At 43.0% G+C, this 23,877-nt stretch overlaps 2 protein-coding genes across 2 annotated transcripts; both read left to right on the top strand.

Moving 5' to 3' along the window:
- The first annotated feature begins 3,334 nt into the window (after positions 1 to 3,334).
- Positions 3,335 to 5,440, top strand: LOC149436694 (extracellular calcium-sensing receptor-like). Its single transcript, XM_089661596.1, has 2 exons — positions 3,335 to 3,592; positions 4,601 to 5,440. Exons 1-2 carry the CDS (start codon positions 3,335 to 3,337, stop codon positions 5,438 to 5,440), a joined length of 1,098 nt encoding a protein of 365 aa, XP_089517722.1.
- Positions 5,441 to 7,056: 1,616 nt separating this feature from the next.
- Positions 7,057 to 10,907, top strand: LOC149436693 (vomeronasal type-2 receptor 26-like). Its single transcript, XM_089661607.1, has 3 exons — positions 7,057 to 7,284; positions 8,171 to 8,294; positions 9,839 to 10,907. The coding sequence occupies exons 1-3, from the start codon at positions 7,069 to 7,071 to the stop codon at positions 10,744 to 10,746; spliced, it is 1,248 nt and encodes a 415-aa protein (XP_089517733.1). The 5' UTR covers positions 7,057 to 7,068; the 3' UTR covers positions 10,747 to 10,907.
- Positions 10,908 to 23,877: the final 12,970 nt, after the last annotated feature.

Here is a 23,877-nt window from a genome sequence, read left to right as displayed (position 1 = left end):
CCATCCACTCTGTGGATCTGTCGTTCTCCAGCTGCTGCTTAAATATAGCCCCTTTAGTCATCAGATCACCAGCCATCACAGAGGTAGCTGTGACATGAGGAAGCAAAGCACAGCGCATCTACAAAGGTGTCCACCTCCACATAGATGTGATACGGAACAAGGGATGATAAGTTATTTATGGGGAAAAGATTCTCTGCAAAGAGCTAACAGACAGTACTGGCCATCTACTTTCCTTCTTTTTTTTAAAATGGCTTCCAACAAACTTGATCTATATAACTTCAGGAGGCAAATCCAATTTGAAAAATTTCCAGATCTCACAGGTAAAGAAGTGCTAAAGGAGTTGCATTTTAGACAACATCATCAAGGAAAAGTATCAAAACTGGAGGAGCTAGAATCTGGAGCAGTTCTGCATGGCAACCAATCATCTTCTTTCATTTTCAAAGCTTAACTGAACAACCTAAAGATGGAAGCTGATTGAATGTCATACACATGTTCCAGATTCTGTCTGCTCCAGTTTTGATTCCTATCCCCCATGAGAATAAGGTCAACCAAAAATACATATACCAACAGAAAATTACTAAATACTGTTGTCATTGGGTACCTAGAGTGTCCCACCCTTCTCTTCTTTTCCTTCTTCAGTATATACCAACAGAAGCTTCCTTTCTAGTGCTTTGTAGGTCAGCCATGTTGAAGTAATGTTTGAAAACAGGCACAGACACATTTTTATTAACATTGACGCCCAATTAATTGCAAGCTGGAGGGTTGCAACAAATTATTCTGGGTGTCTATTTTGGGAAATCAAATAATTTGCATATCATCAGTTCCTCATAGCTTCACAAGCATAGACCTAGTATAAGACTGCCCATAGATGAAGCAAATTTCTTTCCTGCAACCACCTCTATTCCCCCATCAGCACAGACAGTGTTGACAGGGGAATCCCTCCTGCATAACCATTGTGTTCTCCAGGTGGGGGACGAGCCATCCCCACTGGGAGAACACACTGATTATTGCTAGCAGCTATAACTGCGGCTAGCAATAATCAAATGTAAAATCCGGCAGGCTGATTGTACCCAAGCTGATCAATTGATCAACTTGGTTACATTTACCCTGCCCATACCTGGTTGGAATCGTTTATGGCCATCTTAAGAGTTCTTTCCCCACAGCCACCAATCATATGTTGTTGTTATTGTCCTCGGGTTCAGGTCACTCTATTGATCTTATCCCTGCCAGCAAATTGCAAAAACAGGAGGTAAAAAAAAAAAATCATCTGTTTCTACAGTTTCACTTTTATTGGCTGGACCAGCAAGATTTTGCTCCATCATTGCTCCCACACTATTCTTACTGCAACCTTTCATCTAGCAAGGGAGCATCGCTATGTAGGCAGGTAGGTGTTCTTTTTAGCAATCTTGTTACTGGGAAGTTGCGACAGAATTGCCACTGTGATTGCTAGTCTAACATGACCCTTAGTAAGAACACTTTGATACAGGAGCGGGCTGACCATTTGGAAACTCGGGCACTGCCCGAGGGCCCGGAGTCAGTAAAGGGCCCCATGAGATGCCCCTGGTACCTTTTTCAAAGACTTTTTTGAGTTTGGGCAAGGACACAGGGGCCCCATGATCCCCTATTGCCCCGGGCCCCATGAGTTGTCAGTCCACCCCTGCTTTGATACAAAAGACCTTACATTTTTAAGGGCTGGTTTACACTAGATTTTCCCTTGCGATCTCTGGTAAAACACTTTGTAGAGGGTATCTGACAGGTGCAGCGGAGGCTTTGCCACTTAACTGCCTGTTTTTTAACCCTTAAAAGCCAGCACAAAAGCGAATCACAGACAGTTGTTGCACTTCAGTACTGCCCCCCAAATGCAACAGGGGGGGGGGCTAATTTTTTTAAATGTAACCTAAGCCTCGAGGTTAACTTTTGAGCAATATGGGGGATTCTCTGTCTGGCCCTTTTAAGATGTAGGCTGCCTGTCAATTTCTGGCTTCAATACTTCTGTGTCACCAACTTGAAACAAGTAAAATGCGAAAAGTCAGGATTCCTAATCTTTGTATACTTAACTCAGAAAGTATTGAATCCAGTGCATTGGCAGAAAGCAATTTTAAGAAGGAGACTAATATTGGCATCCTACAGATTGCTCTCATGGTAGGTATCTTTTAAACAGCTCTGCCTTTAAAAATGATAGATATTGTCAATAAATTAAATTTATTGGATCTTCATAAAAAAAATCACATTAAAAAGAGGCGGTCACAAAGGCACGACAAAATTAATTCTAAGGTGGTTACAATGTCTTTGTAAAGTGTTACTAAACCCACAACAGTACAATCAGTCTGTATATGCAGTAAAGCATGCTTGTTATACTCACTGTTGAACCTAAGGGGTTAATCCTCTGCATTGTGTAAAAAGGCTGTTTGATCCTGTCTTCTCTGGTCCTCCCCTTCTTTTACTGTCCCCAATCCATCTGCTGATAGTACAGAGTTCTAGGAGTCACTCTGCACGTGCTCAGTTTAGTGTTTCTTTTCTTTGGGAGAATGCATGTGATCAGCTCAGGGCCAATCAGCACTGTCCAGACAAAGGATCAGTAGTTATGCAGCCTCATAGGACAGTCAGAGCAGAATGAACCCCCCTTCCCTACAAGCTTTAACCAGTGCCTGGCCGGACATCAATAGAAGTCACAAGACTCCTATATACTGCTGATGAGAAAAGGTATTTAGCAGTTTATATTTACTAAAATAATTGCATTTCCATGTTCTGTGTACTGTGGGAGACCAGATATAGTGAATTCAGGGTCCATGGCGAGCAGATATAGTGAATGCAGGGTCCGGGGAGACCAGATATAGTGGATGCAGGGTCCAGGGAGAGTGGATATAGTAAATGTAGGGTCTGGGGAGAGAGGATATAGTGAATGCAGGGTCCGGGGAGACCAGATATAGTGGATGCAGGGTTCAGAGAGAGCGGATGTAGTGAATGCAGGGTCCGGGGAGACCGGATATAGTGAATGCAGGGTCCGGGGAGACCAGATATAGTGAATTCAGGGTCCAGGGAGACCAGATATAGTGAATGCAGGGTCCGGGGATACCGGATATAGTGAATGCAGGGTCCGGGGAGACCAGATATAGTGAACGCAGGGTCCGGGGAGAGTGGATATAGTGAATGCAGGGTCCGGGGAGAGCGGATATAGTGAATGCAGGGTCCAGGGTTTAGTAACACTTTAAATGAGCTACAAATGCATATACAGATACATAGTTTTTTGGAGTTCTTCTTAATTTTTAAGATTATCATCTTATTGTATTAAAACATTAGGTTCCACTTTGAGAGTTTCCAGCAGTTCCAAGCCATGATGTTTGCTATGGAAGAGATCAACCAAAACCCCAATATTCTTACCAATGTGACACTAGGTTTCCAAGCTTTAGATTCCTGTGACACTCTCCGTCTGGACCTTGGAAGCTCTTTACAAGTCCTAAGTGGGACCAAAATGGCCATTCCCAACTACAGGTGTCTTCCTGACATTCCTCTAGCAGCCATTATTGGACCAGCAATCTCTACGCACTCAATTTTATTGGCCCATATTCTAGGACTCTACAAATACAGCCAGGTACTTTGTTTTGCAGATGTGTCTCCTTATTTGATCCTTCAAAGCATGTTCACTCAAAGTGACATGGGGATAGCTGTGACATCCCTGTGCAAATATGGTCACTGGCCATAGTATTTAGGCGTTGACGGTGAACACATATATCCATGGCAATATTTGTTCATTAATGTCACTACTATCTTTTCCTCTTCCCTTATATATCTCAGGGAGCTGTAATTCAGCTAGTACTGTCAGGATCTGCTTGGCAGGGTCCAAATAAGTAGGGGTGTTATGTCATTCTTACTCATTCATATGGGGGGAAGGTATCTGGGTGCCTGCTTCCTTATTTTTAAAGGGAAGCCTCCAAATTCCTACAAGTCTCCACCCACAGATCCCCACAACTTCTGTTCAAGGCACCCCCCCCCCCCATGTTGAGGTATTGTTTAGATGGAGGCCAGAAAGAAAATGTAATTTGCTGGCAATTTACAACCATTTTTCAATTATAAATCTCAGTGCTTTAAAAAATGACTGCTCCCAGTCAAATGGTATTTAAAAAAAATTGCACTGGTACAGGTTTTCTAGGGCAGTGCCCACCTCTATATTATTTTTGACACCCCTTCCCTTGCCTATTAGCCCCCAAAATTGTATTTTTAATTTGACAAAGCAGTTCAGCTCAGGGGCGGACTGACCATTTGGAAACTTGGGCATTGTCCGAGGGCCCAGGGTCAGTAGGGGGGCCCATGAGATGCTCCTGTTACCTTTTTAATAGGATTTTTTGAGTCTGGGAAAGGACACGGGGACCCCTTGATCCCCTATTGCCCGGGGGCCCCATCAGTTGTCAGTCCGCCCCTGGTTCAGCTCATCCCTGGTTTTAACCATTCCTGCATATCTATGGGATAAATGTCCAAACAGAGGAGAAGGTCACACCCAGAATGTTAATAATTATTTAAAATATTCTTGACTAGGCTAGAACTCAAAAAAGATATTGAATTTTTTGTATAAAACTGTAATTTTTTTTTAAATTCAAAACAGATTAGTCATTTTTCCACAAGCTACCTACTTGGTGATCGTAGAAAATTCCCATCCTTCTTCAGGACCGTTCCAAGCGATGCCTTCCAATCTGTTGGACTAGCAAAACTGGTTCTGTATTTTGGTTGGACCTGGGTCGGTCTGCTGGCTGAAGATAGTGATTATGGTCAGCAAGGAATCCAATTGGTTAAACAGGAATTACTAAAGGGTGGAGCATGCGTGGCCTTCACTGAGAACATAATTATGAATGATCAGGAACGCAATGCACAACATATAGTCAAGGTCATGCGAGCTTCAACAGTTAAGGTAATTGTTGTGTTCTCCACCGACATTGAACTCTTTGCTATCCTAGAAGAGATGTTGAGGCAAAATGTTACGGACAAAATATTTGTGGCCAGTGAAGCTTGGTCCACAACAAGCATACGTTCTATTGAAAAATACTCGGACCTTTTGGCTGGCACTATTGGCCTTGCATTCTACAGTGGAAGCATTCCTGGACTTGATAAGTTTCTCCTTGCCATCCGTCCCTCTATGTCCTTGGGTAGTGACTGGATAAACCTATTTTGGGAAGAAGCCTTTGACTGCAAATTTAATACACATAGAAATGTCACAGATATGTTGGACTCTGCATTTAGACAGTGCACAGGAGAGGAGAGGTTAGAAAATGTCCACAACAGTTTTACCGATGTCTCCAATTTGAGGACCACATACAATGTCCACACAGCAGTCTATGCTGTAGCTGAAGCTCTGGACAATTTAAAAAATTGTGTTTTGCAGGATGGAACTTTGTCATCAAGTCGCTGTGCAGACATCTACCATTTCAAGCCTTGGCAGGTAATTTAATGCTTCAGTCTTCTTCTAAGGGACTTGGATATTTTATTATTTATTTATTTCAGGTACTTATATAGCGCCACCAATTTACGCAGCGCTTTACATATATATTGTACATTCACATCAGTCCCTAACACTCAAGGGGCGTACAATCTAAGTTCCCTAACTCACATTCATACATACTCATACTAGGGTCAATTTACTTACCAGCATGTCTTTGAAGTGTCTGAGGAAACCAGAGTACCCAGAGGAAACCTACGCAAGCACAGGGAGAACATGCAAACTCCAGGCAGGTGGTGCCGTGGTTGGGATTCGAACTGGCAACCCTAGTACTGCCAGTAGTGCAGGGACTTCTTTCCCTGTGTGTCAAGGGCACGGGAGTCCATTAAAATGAATGGGCTCTCGTGCTCCTGCAAAACGTGGCCCGCACAGCCGCATAGATGTGAACCGGGGGTAAGAGTGTTCTTATGATATAGGAATAACAGAGATACTTGGTCTTTGAAAAAGTAGTAGAGTTTACGCAAAGAGCCCCCCCATACACACACACACACATCCCACCCTCTTATACCCCAATTGCTAGCGCACCTCACTGTTTCTTCTTCTGTCATAGCAGGTTCATTTAAATGCTACATACTGTATCTACTCACCTTTTCTTTTGTCCTTCTAAAGAAAAGAGAGATGCCTGGTACTTCCAGATATGGAGGTTCATGTGACACCCTCCCCTTTTTTCTGACTATGTATCAGTGGAGTCCAAGCAGCCAGTCACAATGACCGAGTGCCATCACGTAGGGCAGGGGATGAAGTCCAAGCTGTCAGGGACCGCCGCGGCTCCGTCCCCAGCTCACACCGGGACACAAGCACCAGGTCCCGGCGGGCCACGGCTGACAGGATGCCGCGCATGTGCAGCAGGTGCCGCGGGCGCGCCTTGGGCAGCCAATGACAGCCTGGGGGCGCGTCCTGGGCGGCCAATGACAGTGCAGGGCGCGATATTTAAAGATGCCCTGCACTGTCACAAATCGCCGCAAGGTCTGACCTGTTACCTGAAGTTTCCTGTGCCCTGTGATTATAGACCCGGATTGTTTGACCTCTCTGCCTGCTCCAGCTCTGACCCAGATTACCTGACTATGCTGCCTTCTCCTGAGTTTGACCCGGATTGCCCCGGACTACGCTGCCTTCTCCTATCCTGACTCCCGGCTTGTTTGACCATTCTGCGGACTGACTTCGATTCTGACCCTGCGTGTGACCTGACCACTCTCTGCCTGTCGTCTCTGTACCTCGCCATTCCCCACGGTGACAACCGCCGGTTTATCCTGCCTGGTCCTGCCGGCCTCCTCACATCTGGCTCTCTTCTGGTTTACACTCATCCCCGGAGGCTCCCTCTGCCACTGGTGATTCCGTCTAGTGGGCTGCCAGAGGCACCACCTGGCGGATCCATAACACAAACTCTGGCTAGATTGACTTTGGACTTCTCTTTGAATGAAATGGCAACACAGAAAGCAGAATGAAACTAACATACAGTAGATACACTCTAAGAGTATCTTTAATTAAAGTACTAATGAACTTACTTTATAGAGAACTAACATATTTTATACACATTGATTTATGCAAGACACCCTTCTCTTTCCCAGCTCCTGTATTACATGAAGAAAGTCCGTGTGAGCCTGAGTAATGGGAATGAATTTTATTTTGATGAGAATGGAGAACCACCTGCAATCTATGACATTGTAAACTGGCAGCTGAGCCCAGGGGGTGCCGTACGGCAGGTTAAGGTTGGCAGTTATGATAGTGCCGCAGCTCCTGGTCAAGTACTCACCATCAACTCAAGCCTATTATTTTGGGCTTCCAAAGATAATCAAGTAAGAATATTCTATATATATATTACATTTACAATAAAACAAATATAGGGGGGCTCTTCCACCTTGGCTTAAACAATGGTGGCTTATAGCAGACGACAGGGGCTTTTAGACATTTGGTGCTCAATTGATGGGATCTGAAGACTAGAGCTCTTGTCTGGCCCTTCATGGCTACCCAACAGTGTATTTGAATTGTTCAGTAATTTTTCTTCACCCCCAGAGCTGTTTATATAGCTTCTCTCTTATGAATAGAACATTTAATTTAAATCTTAACACACACTAGGGCACCCTGGCCTTGTATAGCATTTATGTTACTTTATTATAAAATTGGTTAAAATCAGTGGCTAATCAGTCACAGTGTTCCAAGATTCCACCCATACTGTGTTAAAGTTTATACAAACTGAGAACACTTCAGAATTTATAGTATGTTTTGTTGATACCCAATCTAGTCTATGGGCAGGGGATGATGGTGAAGCTTTGTAATTGTCAGCCATGTACATTTTGAAATTTTTGGAAGAATCTTTGTGCATATAGAGGGCTGAGCACCAATGGTACAATTCTGAACAATATTTTGTTTATCCTAGAGCCCTGCGCTAGTATCTGTTGAAGCAGGGTTCAACAAAGAAGATGAGATTTCTTCCCCATTTTAACTCCCCAACCCTTGTTTTTTAACTCTAACCCTAGCACAACTCTTCCGGGGAACTCAATCAACTCTTTATTGAAGATAGTCACCTTATGTACATCGATCTTCTGCACTATATCTAAAAGTTTCAGGTCTTAAAGTCTGAGACCAGGGGTAATCATTGGTTTCAAAAGGAAATATTCCTATATGTCCAATAAGATAGGTCAGAAATCATGAACTAAATAAATTATTTGGAAATTTCTCTAGGTCCCTCTCTCAATATGCAGCAAAAGTTGTCCTCCAGGGTTCTGGAAAGCGGCTAGACGAGGAGAGCCTATCTGTTGTTTTGAGTGTGTACCATGTCCTCTTGGAGAGATCGCCAATAAAACTAGTAAGTTAACTGTCCAGATAGGTTTTCCTTCTAGACAGCTAGTGTTGATGATGTTAAAAATGTTAAATTTTTAAAACACAACTCTTCTTCATTGGCTTCCTTTGTGGAGTCAGTCTGGTACAAGGAATGTTCTGTAAGATAGTTTGGCTCACCTAAATAGCTACATCATGCTGTTCAGTCATCCTACAGTTATAAACTGTATCACTCTCCAAAAACCTCCGGTGATCAGCGGTGTGAAGCAGAAGATGAACGGATGCTCTAGTCTCCCTGCTGCAGTGGTTCAAGTTCTATGATTACTTGATTCTCGATTACTGCAACTCCCTCCTCACTGGCCTCCCTCACCACAGGCTATCCCCGCTTCAGTCGATCCTGAATACGGCAGCCAGACTCATCCACCTTACCAACCGCTCCGTTTCCGCCACCCCCCTCTGCCAATCCCTCCACTGGCTTCCGATTACACAATGGATCAAATTCAGAATCCTAACACTGACGTACAAAGCTGTCCATAATACTGCCCCAAACTACATCACTAATGTAATATCCAAATACCACCCAAAACGCACTCTCTGCTCCTCACAAGACCTCCTTCTCTCTAGTTCCTTGGTCTCCTCCTCCCATGCCCACCTCCAGGACTTCTCCAGGGCATCACCCATCCTCTGGAACTCCCTACCCCAATCCATCAGACTATCACCTACTCTCCTCTTTTAGGCGCACCCTGAAAACCCACCTCTTCAGGGAAGCCTACCCCACCCCCTGGCAATTGCCGATCTCCTCCACTCTTCCTACCACTCCATCCCCCACAGCTTTTCCTCCTGTATCACTATCCCCCCCCTCCTAGATTGTAAGCTCCAAGGAGCAGGGCCCTCAAACCCCTCGTGTATCGCATTGTATTGTTATTGTACTGTCTCATGTTTTGTCTCCCATTGTAATGTACAGCGCTGAGCGAACTATTGGCGCTTTATAAATACTGTATAATAATAATAATAATAATGATGTGGGTGGTGCTGTGCTGCCCCTGGGTGTCCTTACTCCCAGTCTCAGGCTCAGATCTCCACTGGTATCATTTCCCACTGGCCTGGAATATCCAAACAGAGGTGATCTCCCTCTAACTCCCTCAAAAGAAAGAACTTCCTGGGCAGTTTAACAAAAGTTCTCTGCACTCCTCCTGCTGCACAGTGCATGTTGGGATCTGTAGTGTAACCATTATAGTGTAGCCATTATATGGCAGCCATCTCCATCTTCAACTCCAAGCATTCTCAGTGCTCTTCATACAATAGAAGTCTATGGGCTTGCTTGGCTTTGGCTCTCCCCCTGCTGGCTGGAGGAGGACGGTGCAGCATAACATTAATCTCACAGTAGAGTTAGAGAGGCAAATAAAGAGCAATGCCTTATTCTCCATGTTGTTGTAGCCTAGCACCTGGCTACATACCGTTTCATTGAGCTTTTGCTTTTTTAATGTATTAAGATGTAGAATGTCAGAATTTTATTTATTGTATTAGTAAGTGTAAGTGAACTTCAATAACCCTAATTCTTTATTTATTTAGATTCTATTGATTGCATCAGATGTCCGTGGGATCAGTGGCCAAACAGCCAGAAATCTGAGTGTCTGTCGAAATCCACAGAGTACCTCTCCTATGATGACCCGTTGGGAATGAGTCTGCTGGTTATCAGTGCTATATCCTCTTTAGTCCCTAATTTTATTTTAAAGCTTTTCATTAACCATAAAGCCAGCCCATTAGTAAAAGCCAACAATTATAACTTAAGTATTCTTCTTCTGGTTTCCCTTTCCTTTTGTTTTCTTACCTCCTTGGCATTTATTGGTTATCCCCAACCTGAGAAATGTCTCCTTCGTCAGGTTACCTTTGGCCTGGTTTTTGCCCTTTGCATCTCTTGCATTTTGGCTAAAACTATCATGGTGGTTCTTGTTTTTATGGCCACCAAACCAGGCAGCAGTTTGAAGAAATGGACCACTCCACGTGTATCCTACATGATCATTTTGACGGGTTTTTTGTTACAATTCATCTTGTGCGCAGCCTGGTTATCCCTGGCACCTCCATTCCCACAAAACAGTACACATATTCAATCCATAGTCATCATTATTGAGTGTAACGAAGGTTCTTTCATTGCTATCTGGACAATGTTGGGTTACCTCTTTATCCTGGCCACCATTAGTTTTATTGTGGCCTTTATGGCTCGAAGACTACCTGACAGCTTCAACGAGGCCCAGTACATTACCTTCAGCATGTTGGCCTTTCTCTCTGTCTGGACCTCCTATATCCCAGCATCTCTCAGTGCTCAAGGCAAATATACTGTAACAATGGAGATTTTTGCTATCTTGGCTTCCAGTTGGGCTGTGCTGATCTGTATGTTTTTGCCAAAATGCTTTGTCATATTATTTAGACCTAATCTAAACTCTAAAGAGTATATAATGAGGAAAACCAGAGTAAGATGAGGAAAAGAAAAAGCAGACTGAAAAAAATGACTTGGAGTAAACCAAGATTACAGTGTATTCCATATACAGTATCAGTGATACATCAACTGACTGTATTTTACTATTTCCTTTCCTTTATTCCCCAACTTCCTTGTGATGGGCTCATGGTATTATTTTTTTCACAATCAATGTCTGTATTACAATGCATGGATGTGTTTCTTTAATAAATATTTGACTTTCCAATGCTGATTTCAATAATATTCCTGTTAGGCAGTAAACGTTTTCTTTCCCTTGGTATCTCCAGTAGCAAGATCTCTCTTCTCTTTCTATGTTTCCTCCAGTCTCAGAGTTTTGGATGTTTTCATTAATCTTGGGGTGTTTCCTCTCCTTCAATTGACATAACGACTTCAATTGACAGGTCAAAAAGGAAAGGTGGTGGTGTCTGTCTCTATGTGAGAAGTGATCTCAGAGCGAGTGTGAAAGAGGACCTAGTGGATGGAGAGTGTGATGAGGCTGAAGTATTATGGGTGGAACTGCACATGGGGGGGTGTACTACAAAGGTAATCATTGGAGTTTGTTATAGGCATCCCAGTGTTAATGAGGAGGTGGAGACTCAGCTCCTTGCACAGATCGATGGGAATGCAAGGGCTATGATAATAGTGATAATAATGGGGGATGTTAACTATCCAGAAATTGACTGGAGTAATAGCGCTGCAGGAACAGGTAAAGGGCAAACATTTACAAACCTGCTACATAACAATTTTATGGTACAATTCATAGAGGCCCCAACTAGGAATGATACTCTGCTGGACCTGGTAATCTCAAACCATGCAGATCTTATTGCTAATGTCCATATAAAAGAACATCTGGCAAGCAGTGACCATAACATGATTTCATTTATTGTTAGCTGTAAACAACAAGCACATACGGGAAAAATAAAAATGCTCAATTTCAAGAGAGCTAATTTTCCAAGGCTGAGAGCTGCTCTCCAAGATTTAGATTGGGAGGGAATATTGGTATCACTGAACACAACACAGAAATGGGAGTTCTTCAAAAAGACTGTATGTGAACACACTGCAAAATATATTCCCATGGGCAACAAGTTTAAAAGGCTAAAAATCAAACCTATGTGGCTTACGGCCAAAGTTAAAAAGGCTATAGATAATAAGAAAAGAGCTTTTATTAAATATAAAAATGAAGCAACGCGATCATTGTTTAAACATTACAAAGAATATAACAGAATATGCAAAAAGGAAATAAAAACCACAAAAATTTTAAATGAACGACAGATTGCAAAAGATAAAATTCTTCAAATATATTAATAGTAAAAAGGTCCAGTCCGAGCATGTAGTCCCTTTACAGAATCATCTAGAGGGGGTGACTGGGGACAAAGAGAAGGCAAATTTAATAAATCCCTTCTTCAGCTCTGTGTATACAAAGGAGCATGGGGGGGGTTCTTGTCCATAATGGGGCGTGGTACTGACACAGCTCCAGATGATCCACATTGGCTCACAATTGATATGATCCAGAAATATTTAGGCAGAATAAAGGTGAATAAAGCCCCTGAATTGTATGGCATACATGAACGGGGCCTTAAAGAATTGAGCTCTGTCATTTCAGAGCCATTGTTCCTAATTTTTAGGGACTCTTTAATGACTGGCATAGTACCAATGGATTGGCGTAAGGCCAATGTGGTGCCAATATTTAAAAAGGGGTCAAAATCTTTACCAAGTAATTATAGACCTGATAGTTTAACTTTTATAGTTGGGAAAATACTGGAGAGTATAAGAAAAGACCACATAAATGAGTTCTGCTGGAAAAAATTACTTTAAGTAACAGACAGCATGGATTCATGAAAGAGAAATTGTCAAACAAATCTGATTTCTTTTTTTGGTTGAACTGGATGGACTTTTGTCTTTTTCAGCCAGACTAATTATGTAACTATGTAACTTTACTGTATATGGCCGACCTGGGAACCAACACACAGAGATCTTATTGCTCTAGCTATTACAGGTTGGATGAGATGCTAGAATCACCATTTTGATATTTGTACATTGCGACAATGTCTCCTCTCATGCATCTTTTCCAGGGAAAATACGTTTACCGTGTGTAGCCATTCCTCATAACTGAGATCCTTTACCCCCCTTATTAGCTTTGTTGCCCTTCACTGAATTCTGGGTGATCAGAACTGGACAACATACTCAAGATACAGCTGAACCAGAATTTTGTAATGTTGTAGAATTATAGTTTTATCGCTTTAGTAAACATCCTTTTTAATGCAAGCTAATAGTTTGCTGACTTTGCTTCCTGCAGCTTGGCATTGCATGCTATTGCTGAGTCTGTCATCTACTAGGACCTCCAGATCCTTTTCCATTTTCATGTCCCCCAGATGTTCTCCCCCTAGCTAGTAACGTTTATATTTTTAGCCTCCAAGTGCATTACTTTATATTTTCCTACATTGAACCTCATTTGTCATGTAGTTGCCCAGCCCTCCAAGACCTTCTTCTAAGGTTGCTGTATCCTGTTGTGAGGTTATTACCCTGCTTAAAGTGGAGTTACACCCAAAAGGGGAAGTTCCGCTTTAATGCTTTGTCCCCCGCTCCCCATTAGGGTTGGCACCTTTGGGGAGCGGGGAGCAGATACCCAAATTTGAAGGTACCCAGTCCCACTTCCACTGCAATCGCCTAGGTGATCGGAAGTGGAAGTTGTCCCACCCCCCTCCCCGTAGTCTTCTTGGACACGTGACAGGTCCCAGAGGACTACGGGGCCATTCACAAAGTACAGAGCTTCTCACGCATGCGCAGTGGGCACCCAGCTGTGAAGCAGCAAGCTGTCACAGCTGGATGCCCACACTGAAGATGCTAGCACCAGGGAGAGAAGACGGCTGGTGAAACCAGAGGAAGTGAGGACACCGCTGGACCAGGGGACAGGCATGTGGCTGTATTTTAAAAGTCAGCAGCTACTCCGCTTTAATGTTGTATTGCCAGCAAAAGCTGAGGTTGAATTGTTTATACCAACCTCTATGTTGTTTATGAACAGGTTAAACAGAATTGGCCCAAGGACAGAGCCCTGGTGTACCCCACTTACAACTCCAGGCCATTCTGAAGATATGCTATTTATCACCAATCTTTGGACATGCTCCTGAAACCAGTTTTCTATGTAGATGCATACACTATCATCAGCAGACCTCAATTTGAAAATTAGGTATTTTTTGAGTACCATATCAAATGCTTTGGCAAAATATACAGTAGATATACTACATCCACAGGCCTTCCTGATCCAGATCCATATTGCAGCCCATTTCCTCATAAAATATTAACAGGTTGATCTGGCAAAAATGACCCTTTATAAATCCATGCTGGTTACTACTAATGATATTATTTTCATCTGCAGATTCCTGGATATAGTCCCTTATAACCTCCTCCAATAGTTTACATACTATATATGTTAGGCTGACTGGCCTGTAGTTTCCAGGTATGTATCCTGACCCTTTTGAGAATATTGGTACCAAAATGGCTTTTGGACAATCAGCTGGTACCATTCTGGTCAGTAAGCTGTCCTTAAAGATTAGGACTAACAGTCTAGCAATGACCTGGCTAAATTCTTTGAGAACTCTCAGATGTAAGCCATCTGGTCTTGGCAATTTGTTCACATTAAGTTTTTCAATTCTTTTTAGAACACTTGATTCTGTTAGCAACAAGGGTACAATCCATGCTGTGTTGCTAACAATAACGTCTTCTCTGTTACCCCTCCTTTTCCACAGAAAAAAATGAGGAAAATAATGTATTTAACACAGTTAAATTTTCCCTGTCACTCCGAACCCACTTCCCCTGAATATCTTTTATTGAGCCAATATGTTCTAACTTTGCCTTTTTGATATTAATATAATTTTTTTTAAATGTGATATTCATTTTACTCTCCTCTGCTATTAGTCTTTCATTTTCTCTTTTTTGCTGCCCTGAACGTGCTCTTACATTTTTTTTTGCATTCTTTGTAGTGTTGTAATGCTGAAGATGTCCCCTTATATTTTTTAAAGGACAGTTTCTCTGTAATATATCTCTTTACGCTTGAATTTAACCACCCAGGTGTAACCTTAGTTTTTTATGTGTGTTGCCCATTGTAATACACTGGCTAATGCCATTAAATAATATGTCCTTAAAGCACTCCCATATTTCCTCAGTGTTTTTTTGCTTCTAATGTCGAGATGTATAGTATAGAGCACAATTTAGTAAAGTTGGCTCTTTTGAAATGTAATGTTCTTGTACCATTACTCCAGTCAATTTCTGGGTAGTTAAAATCCCCCATTATTATCACTGTCCCACCCCTTGCAGCCCTTTCGATCTGTGCAAGGGGCTGAGTCTCCATCTCCTCATTAACACTGGGAGGCCTATAACAAACTCCAATGATTACCTTTGTAGTACGCACCTCCATGTGCAGTTCCACCCATAATGCTTCAGCCTCATCACACTCTCCATCAGCTAGGTCCTCTTTCACACTCGCTCTGAGATCGCTTCTCACATAGAGACAGACACCACCACCTTTCCTATTTAATCTGCCTCCATCTTTCCCCATTCCACCCACCAATAAGTACTGACCCCTGTCTAATCTGTCTACCCCATTATAATCTAATTCTCCCTGCCCCCTTGATCCTAGTTTAAATACTCCTCCAGCCTCCCCTCTCCTCCAGCACAGCAGACCCTCTTCCCCTCTTGCGTCCAGCTGCCACCTCCCACCTCCAGTCCTCCTCTCATCTACAGTTCACCTCTCACCTCCAATCCATCTCTAACCTCCAGTCCACCTCTCACTTCCAGCTTCTCCCTCACCTCCAGTCCATTTTTCACCTCTAGATTCTGCCTCTCACATCCAGGGTCTGCCTCTCACCCAGGGGTGGACTGACAACTCATGGGGCCCCGGGCAATAGGGGATCATGGGGCCCCTGTGTCCTTGCCCATACTCAAAAAAGCCTATGAAAAAGGTACCAGGGGCAACTCATGGGGCCCCCTACTGACCCCAGCCCATCGGGCAGTGCCCGAGTTTCCAAATGGTCAGTCCACCCCTGCTCTCACCTCAGCATCTCCCTCACCTCCTATCTGACTCTCACCTTAATGTTCACCTCTTGCCTCCAGTTTTCACCTCCAGGTTCTGCCTTTCACCTTCAGCTTCCACCTCTCATCTCCGGCCTGCCTCACCTCCAGTCCACCTCTCACCTCCAGTCCGTCTCTTACCTCCAGTCCATCTCTCACCTTCAGAGTTTGCCTCTCACATCCAGAGTCTTTTTCTCACTTCCAGTCTGGCTCTCACATCTAGCTTCATCTCCAACATCCAGCTTCTGTTTCTCGCCTCTAGAGTCTGCCTCTCACATCCAGCTTCCACCTCTCACCTCCAGAGTCAGCTTCTCACCTACAGTCTGCCTTCCACCTCTCACATCCAGCATTTGCCTGTTACCTCCAGCGTCTTTCTCTCACCTCCAGGTTCTGCCTTTCACCAAACTGGGGGATTGACCCTAGTACTATATCTCCTGGAAGCTTCTTCCATAAACAGGCAAGGGAAATTGATCACCTAGCTTAGGAAACCTTCACCAGAATAAAACAATAAATCACTGCTCCACTGACTGCAGTGTAGTCAAAAACTAAATTTAGCTTGACAGCCTAACTAGAGGATGGCACTACATTTGAAATTTGTGAACAACACAACACATAAACATCTTCTGTTTGAGGCATTCGCAGGGATGTTGTTTTAGCCCCAAGCCTTAAGCTGATTAAGCTAACACTGACCGATCTTCTGAAGTTCTTGACAAACCAGCCAAAATGCACTTTGTGGGTGACCCTGTTGGCACCCTCCTACCCAGCATTTTTCAACTGAAAAATCAAAGAACCCAGGTGGAAAATTGTCTGCCGAACAGCAGCTGCATCCAATCAAATGCAACCATTTTTGGGTATTTTGACAGTCACTGGCACTGGCTGTCAAAACACAATAGATCTGGTGTTCTCTTTGTTATTGATATGTGTAGTGTCACCATGCCAAGAGCAATAGATCACTCTAAGAAAGAAACAAACAATGTCCTCAAAAAGAAAGTTGTGGATGCCTATGAATCTGGTAAGGGTTTAACTAGGTCACCAAATGATTTGAAATTATTCATTCTCCTGTAGTGCTGGCCATGGATGGATCAAAATTCAGCAGGGAATGGCCAAATTTTGATCCATGTGTAGCAGTTCTACAGTTGTTAGATCAGCTTCTGTCGAACTGGAATGTTGGAAAACTCTTGTTGATCTGAGTTCCACTTCCAGAATATAATGTTCTGGTGGGAACATCATTTGTGGCCAGATTTAGAAAATCAATCTGCAAGTGGCATGGATTTCAAACAACTGCTAATTTGCCCAGGACTGGCTGGCCAAATTCAACCCAAGTACTGAGCATTTCATTCTAAAAGAAGTGTCCGCAAAATGTTATCATGAGTTGTTCAGGTAACCCTTGCAAAAGATAGGGTCAGTGCATGCATCTACAATGAAAAAGAGATTGCACCAATTTAATCTTCGTGAAAGGTCTATTAGGAAAAGCATTTGCTAGAGCAAGAATACAAATTGTTATTGAACATATAGGCAAAGAACAGACCTTCTGAAACAATGTTCTGAATACTGGTTATTCAAAGACAGAATTGTTTGGTCACAGTATACATGTTTGCCCAAAGTCAAAATCAGTAAAGTGCCTTGAAAAAGTCTTCGTACCTCTTGACATTTTCCACATTTTCATATTACAACCAAAAACGTAAATGTATTTTATTGGGATTTTATTTGATAGACCAACACAAAGTGACACATAATTGTGAAGTGGAAGGAAAATGATAAATGCTTTTCATAATTTTTTACAAATATATATCTGAAAAGTGTGGCGTGCATTTGTATTCAACCCCCTTTACTCTGATAACCCTAACTAAAATCTAATGGAACCCACTGCCTTCAGAAGTCACCTAATTAGTAAATAGAGCCCACCTGTTTGTGATTTAATCTCAGTATAAATACAGTAGTTCTCTGAAGCCCTCAGAGGTTTGTTAGAGAACATTAGTGAACAAAGTGTTCAGGAAGGCCAATGAACACACCAGACAGGTCAGGGATATACTTGTGGAGAAGTTTAAAGCAGGGTTAGGTTATAAAAAAATTCCCAATCTTTGAACAGCTCAAGGAGCACTGTTCAATCCATCATCCGAAAATGGAAAGAGAATGGCACAACTGCAAAGCTACCAAGACATGGCCGTCCACCTAAACTGACAGGCTGGGCAAGGAGAGCATTCATCAGAGAAGCAGCCAAGAGGCCCATGGTAACTCTGGAGGAGCTGCAGAGATCCACATCTCAGGTGGGAGAATCTGTCCACAGGACAACTATTAGTCATGCACTCCACAAATCTGGCCTTTATGGAAGAGTGGCAAGAAGAAAGCCATTGTTGAAAGAAAGCCATAAGAAGTCCCGTTTGCAGTTTGCCAGAAGCCATGTGGGGGACACAACAAACATGTGGAAGAAGGGGCTCTGGTCAGATGAGACCAAAATGGAACTTTTTGGCCTTAAAGTAAAACGCTATGTGTGGTGGAAAACTAACACTGCACATCACCTTGAACACACCATCCCCACTGTGAAACATGGTGGTGGAAGCATCTTGTTGTGGGGACGCTCTTCTTCAGCAGGGACAGGGAGGCTGGTCAAAGTTGATGGGAAGATGGATGGAGCCAAATACAGGGCAATCTTAGAAGAAAACCTGTTAGAGTCTGCAAAAGACTTAAGACTGGGACAGAGGTTCACCTTCCAGCAGGACAACGACCCGAAACATCCAGCCAGAGCTACAATGGAATGGTTTAGATCAAAGTATATTCATGTGTTAGAATGGCCCAGTCATAGTCCAGACCTAAATCCAATGGAGAATCTGTGGCAAGACTTGAAAATTGCTGTTCCCAGACACTCTCCATCCAATCTGACAGAGCTTGAGCGATTCTGCAAAGAAGAATAGGCAGAAATGTCCCTCTCTAGATGTGCAAAACTGGGAGAGACATCCCCAAAAAGACTTCCAGCTGGAATTGCAGCCAAAGGGGGTCCTAAAAGTATTGACTCCGGGGGGCTGAATACAAATGCCGCCACACTTTTCACAGATTTATTTGTAAATCATTTTGACAACCATTTCTCATTTTCCTTCCACTTCACAATTATGTGCCATTTTGTGTTGGTCCATCACATCAAATTCCAATATAATACATTTACATTTTTTACATTTTTTACATGACAACATGTGGAAAGTTTCAAGGGGTATGAATACTTTTTTCGAAGGCACTGTATTTCAGGAGAAGACTCTCATACCAACAGTGAAACACAGTGGTGGAAATGTTCTGCTGTGGGGTTGCTTTGCTTCTTCAGGGCTTGGGTAGCTCACTGTAGTTGCGTCAACTATACATTCTGCATTTACTAAAGGCAAATAGGCTGTGCACTTCAAGGAAGGGGAACATGCAAGGAAAAATTAAAAAAACAGCATTGTTGCTTGCACATAATTGGATGATAAAAATTATCAAAGCTTCCCCTCATTCCAGAGCTTCCTCTCAGATTTAGCGCAACCGCACTTGTAGTGCACAGTATATTTGACTTTAGTAAATCAACCTCCATCTGTCTGAAAGCTGAAGTTGAACTGGAAATTAATCTTTCAACACGATCATGAGCAGAAGAACACCAGCAAATCCACCAAGGAATGGCTCAAGAAGATACAAGAGGGGGTTATGGATTGCCCTGGTCAAAGCCTTGATTTGATTTCAATGGAAGTTTTAGTGGGGGTCTTGAAATGGGCAATTTAGGCAAGGAAACCGGCAAACATGTAAAGAAATGTTGCATGGTGAAGTGGTCAAATGTTTCAATGTCATTGCCAGAGAGTGGTGGGCAGTTATACAAAATGCCTACAAGAAGTAATTTCTCCTACAGGGGACAATGTCATCTTTTGATGCAGAGCGTTTACTTACTTTTTCCAGAGAGCACCATTGCATCTACTGACATTTTTGTTGAGGAGGTGATGGAAAAGCCAAATATTCTTGTGTTGTTCAATAATATCATATTAAACTGCTGTTTCTGTTTGAATGTTTGAATCAAAATCTAATGTACACTATATTGCCAAACGTATTGGGCCACCAGCCTGTACACACGCATGAACTTTAATGGCCCCCCAGTCTTCGTCCGTAGGGTTCAATATTGAGTTGGCCCCGCCCTTTGCAGCTATAACAGCTTCAACTCTTCTGGGAAGGCCGTCCACAAGGTTTAGGAGGGTGTCTATGGGAAGGTTGGACCATTCTTCCAGAAGCACATTTGTGAGGTCAGGCACTGATGTCGGGGGAGGAGGCCTGGCTTGCAGTCTCCACTCTAATTCATCCCAAAGGTGTTCTATGGGGTCGAGGTCAGGACTCTGTCCAGGCCAGTCAAGTTCCTCCACCCCAAACTGGCTCATCCATGTCTTTATGGACCTTGCTTTTTGCACTGGTGAACATTCATGTTGGAACAGGAAGGGGCCATCCCCAAACTCTTCCCACAAAGGAGCATGAAATTGTCCCAAATGTCTTGGTATGCTGACGCCTTAAGAGTTCCCTTGACTGGAACTAGGGGGCCAAGCCCAGCCCCAAAAAACAGCCCCACACCATAATCCCCCCTCCACCAAACTTTACACATGGCACAATGCAGTCAGGCAAGTATCATTCTCCTGGCAACCCCAGACACATCCATCGGACTGCCAGACAGAGAAGTGTGATTGGTCACTCCAGAGAACACGTCTCCACTGCTCTAGAGTCCAGTGGTGGCGTTCTTTACACCACGGCATCCAACACTTTGCATTGCACTTGGTTATGCAAGGCTTGGATGCAGCTGCTCAGCCATGGAAACCCATTCCATGAAACTCTCTACGCTCATCTGAAGGCCACACCAAGTTTGGAGGTCTTTAGCTATTGACTCTGCAGACAGTTGGTGACTTCTGCGCACTGTGCACTTCAGCATACACTGACCCCGCCCTGTCATGTGACATGGCCTACCACTTGGTGGCTGAGTTGCTGTTGTTCCCAGTTGCTTCCAGTTTGTTATAACAATTTATTCTAACAGTTGAGCGTGGAATTTTTAGTAGCCAGAAAATGTCACGGATGGACTTATTGCCCAGGTGGCAACCTATCACGGGACCACGCTTGGAGTCACTGAGCTCCTGAGAGCGACCCATTCTTTCACCAATGTTTGTAGAAGCAGTCTGCATGCCTAGGGGCTTGATTGTATACACCTGTGTCCATGGAGGGGATTGGAACACCTGAATCACATGGAGGGCTGGCCCCAGGGGCAGACTGACCATTCAAGCACTCAGGCACTGCCCGAGGGCCCGGGGTCAGTAGGGGGCCCCATGAGATGCCCCTTGTTACCTTTCATTGGCTGTTTCATAGGCTTTTTTGGGTGTGGGCGAGGACACAGGGGCCCCATGATTCCCTATTGCCCGGGGGCCCCATGAGTTGTTATTCCGCCCCTGGCTGGCCCAATACTTTTGGCACTATAGTGTATGTCTATTCAAATATATGCAACAAGTCAAGAAGTTCTATGGGGTTTACTTATCTTTTAACATGGCTGTGTGTATAAATAAATAATATATACAGTATATATATATATATATATATATATAAAAAATAAATATATATATATACTGTATATATAAATATAATATATATATATATATATATATATATACTGTATATATTATTTATATATATATATATATATATATATACACACACACACATATCTACAGTATGTGTGTGTTTGTGTGTGAATGAAAGAGAAAGGGAAAAGGGGTTCAATGGTGAATATAATTATTTGGACATACTTCATTTCAGAAACTCCTATGTATCCCCCTACACCTTGCTTCTCCTGGGAAGAGGTTGCCCAATTCTACTAGGATTATATCGATTAAATTAGTATAATGAGGCAATTAAACGCAGCCCATAAATGCCGTCTTGGTGACAATGACAGCACTGAAGGCAGCTCTCTGCAGAGTCTCATATGGAAAGGAGTCGCTGTACAGGAGTCCATGACTGTGAATTGTAAGTAGTGAGTGAGTACGAGTGAGTACGTTTCTATTACAACCCAATACAGACTTTACCCTAGCTTCACACCTAAGCGTTTTCCGCAGCGTTTTGCATTTTGCAGAAACGCAGTACACTCCATTTAACATGATTTCCTATGGCGCAGGTTCACATCTCCGCGTTTTCACCCGGCACGTTTTTTGGAAAGGGTCAGACTTTTTTAAATGCAAAACGTTGTGTTTTTGGTTCTATAGACTTCAATGGTAACGCTGCAGAAAAGCATTTAGTGTGTTTTTACCACGTTTTTGATGCATTTTGCGTTTTAAATCTGCCTAGCAACAATTTTTAAAAAACACGCAAAATGCATCAAAAACACACAAAAACGCATGTGCAAAAATGCAAAACAGACCACAGAAACAGTTCTTTTTGGATTTTCCTGGTCCTTTGAGGGCAGCATAGCTTGCGATCTTTCTATACTCCATGTGAGGATACAGACATTGTGGAGTCCACTGTCCAGCGCAGGAGTTCAGGCATTCGGTTGCTTCTTTTCTTCCTATCAAACCACAGAAACGGATCAAACGCAACCTGCATAGGTGTGAACCTAGCCTAAGGCCGGCCATACATGGGTCAAAATTCGACCGATTTTTCATCCGAAAATCAGACCTAAGAATAATCGTCCAATTTTCGTTCTGTTAGTGGGGTCAATGGCATCGGCCGATTTTCGTGGTTCCTTCCCTTTTTCGGTGATCGGGCATGTTGGAAAATTTGTGAAAAATGACCGATTTTCGACTCAATGATGGTCAAATCGTACAATCGTTTTTCCGAAAAGAATATGCGCATGAGCCGTGACCTGGAAGGAACAGAAATTTCGCCTGTTATATGGAGTGAAGTTTATGACTCGGTCGACCGATTTTCGAAATTATTGATGGCGCCGTCGGATTACCGAGCGAACAACGCTTTTGATTTTCAGACGAAAAATCGTTCAGAATTCCAACCATGTATGGCCTGCATAATAGATCTTTGAGTATGACGTGTAACTAAAACAAGCTCAGCTGTGGCATTTAAAGAAAGTCTTCAGCAGGTTCCTTGAAAATGTGATTTCCTTTTGCTTTTCGAAGTGTCATTTACCTCTGCTAAAGGCGGTATTAAACCCAAAAGCAAGCATTTATGATTTAGCAGCTTACCAATTCGTAGTATTTTAGAATTTCTTTCTTCTGTTTTCTCCTAGTGATCCAGCTAGTAAGTCTGTTGTTTTTTTAAAAACCACAAGCTTTCTTGCAGATGCAACTACAGGCACGGGACAAATTATTTCCTACTGACAGGGGTGATTACAATGGTTAGCTTTTTATTATTTGTGTAAAACCTTTATCCCAAAAGCGAAAACAACTGATTATAAAGAGCTGTAGTTTGACTTCAATTTGTTAGTGTATTTCAATCTGCTAGTACATCTAACACTCACCTCCCTCCAGACTGACAATGCTGCTGTCCAAAGGTGCCCCCTGTGCTCCTTCATCCGGAGTGGGGGCGCTCTAATAGAGGAGGTTGTGTTACTGGCCAGATCACCAGGTGAAAACAGAGGGGAAAATAGCCTAAGAGCTCCCACAGCCGGTCCTATTGCCTATTGGGAGGATCTCATATAAAATGACATGTTTGTTGCAGGGGATACCGAAAATCTGTCTTGTATCTTAGTGCAGACCTCTGGGAAGATCAGTGAGCCAATCACACAAGCAGGAAATGACATTTCTAGGTATTGCTGTGTATACCATTTGTGTACAGAACGCCTCCAGGTAGCCGTATTGTATTTCACAGAAAATTGCAGCATTGAAAAGGAAAAGTGATTTTTAATAGCATTCAATTACAATATGACTTGTGTCGTAATTTTATATGCTATATTATGGTTTTTTTTTTGCTAATTTTTTCCCATGAAAGTGGAATTACCCTTTAAGGGCAGCACAGTGGCTAAATGGTTAGCACTGGCAGTACTGGGGTCATTGGTTCGCATCCCAAACCAAGGCACCAGCTGTCTGGAGTTTGCATGTTCTCCCTGTGCCTGCGTAGGTTTCCTACAGATACTCCAGTTTCCTCT

The sequence above is a fragment of the Staurois parvus genome, unplaced genomic scaffold, assembly GCF_062004578.1.
Source record: "Staurois parvus isolate SC_StPar_1 unplaced genomic scaffold, SC_StPar_1.0 ptg001352l, whole genome shotgun sequence".
In the NCBI taxonomy this organism is placed as follows: domain Eukaryota; kingdom Metazoa; phylum Chordata; class Amphibia; order Anura; family Ranidae; genus Staurois; species Staurois parvus.
The sequence above is the reverse complement of the archived record's forward strand: the minus strand, read 5'-3'. Positions and strand labels throughout refer to the sequence as shown.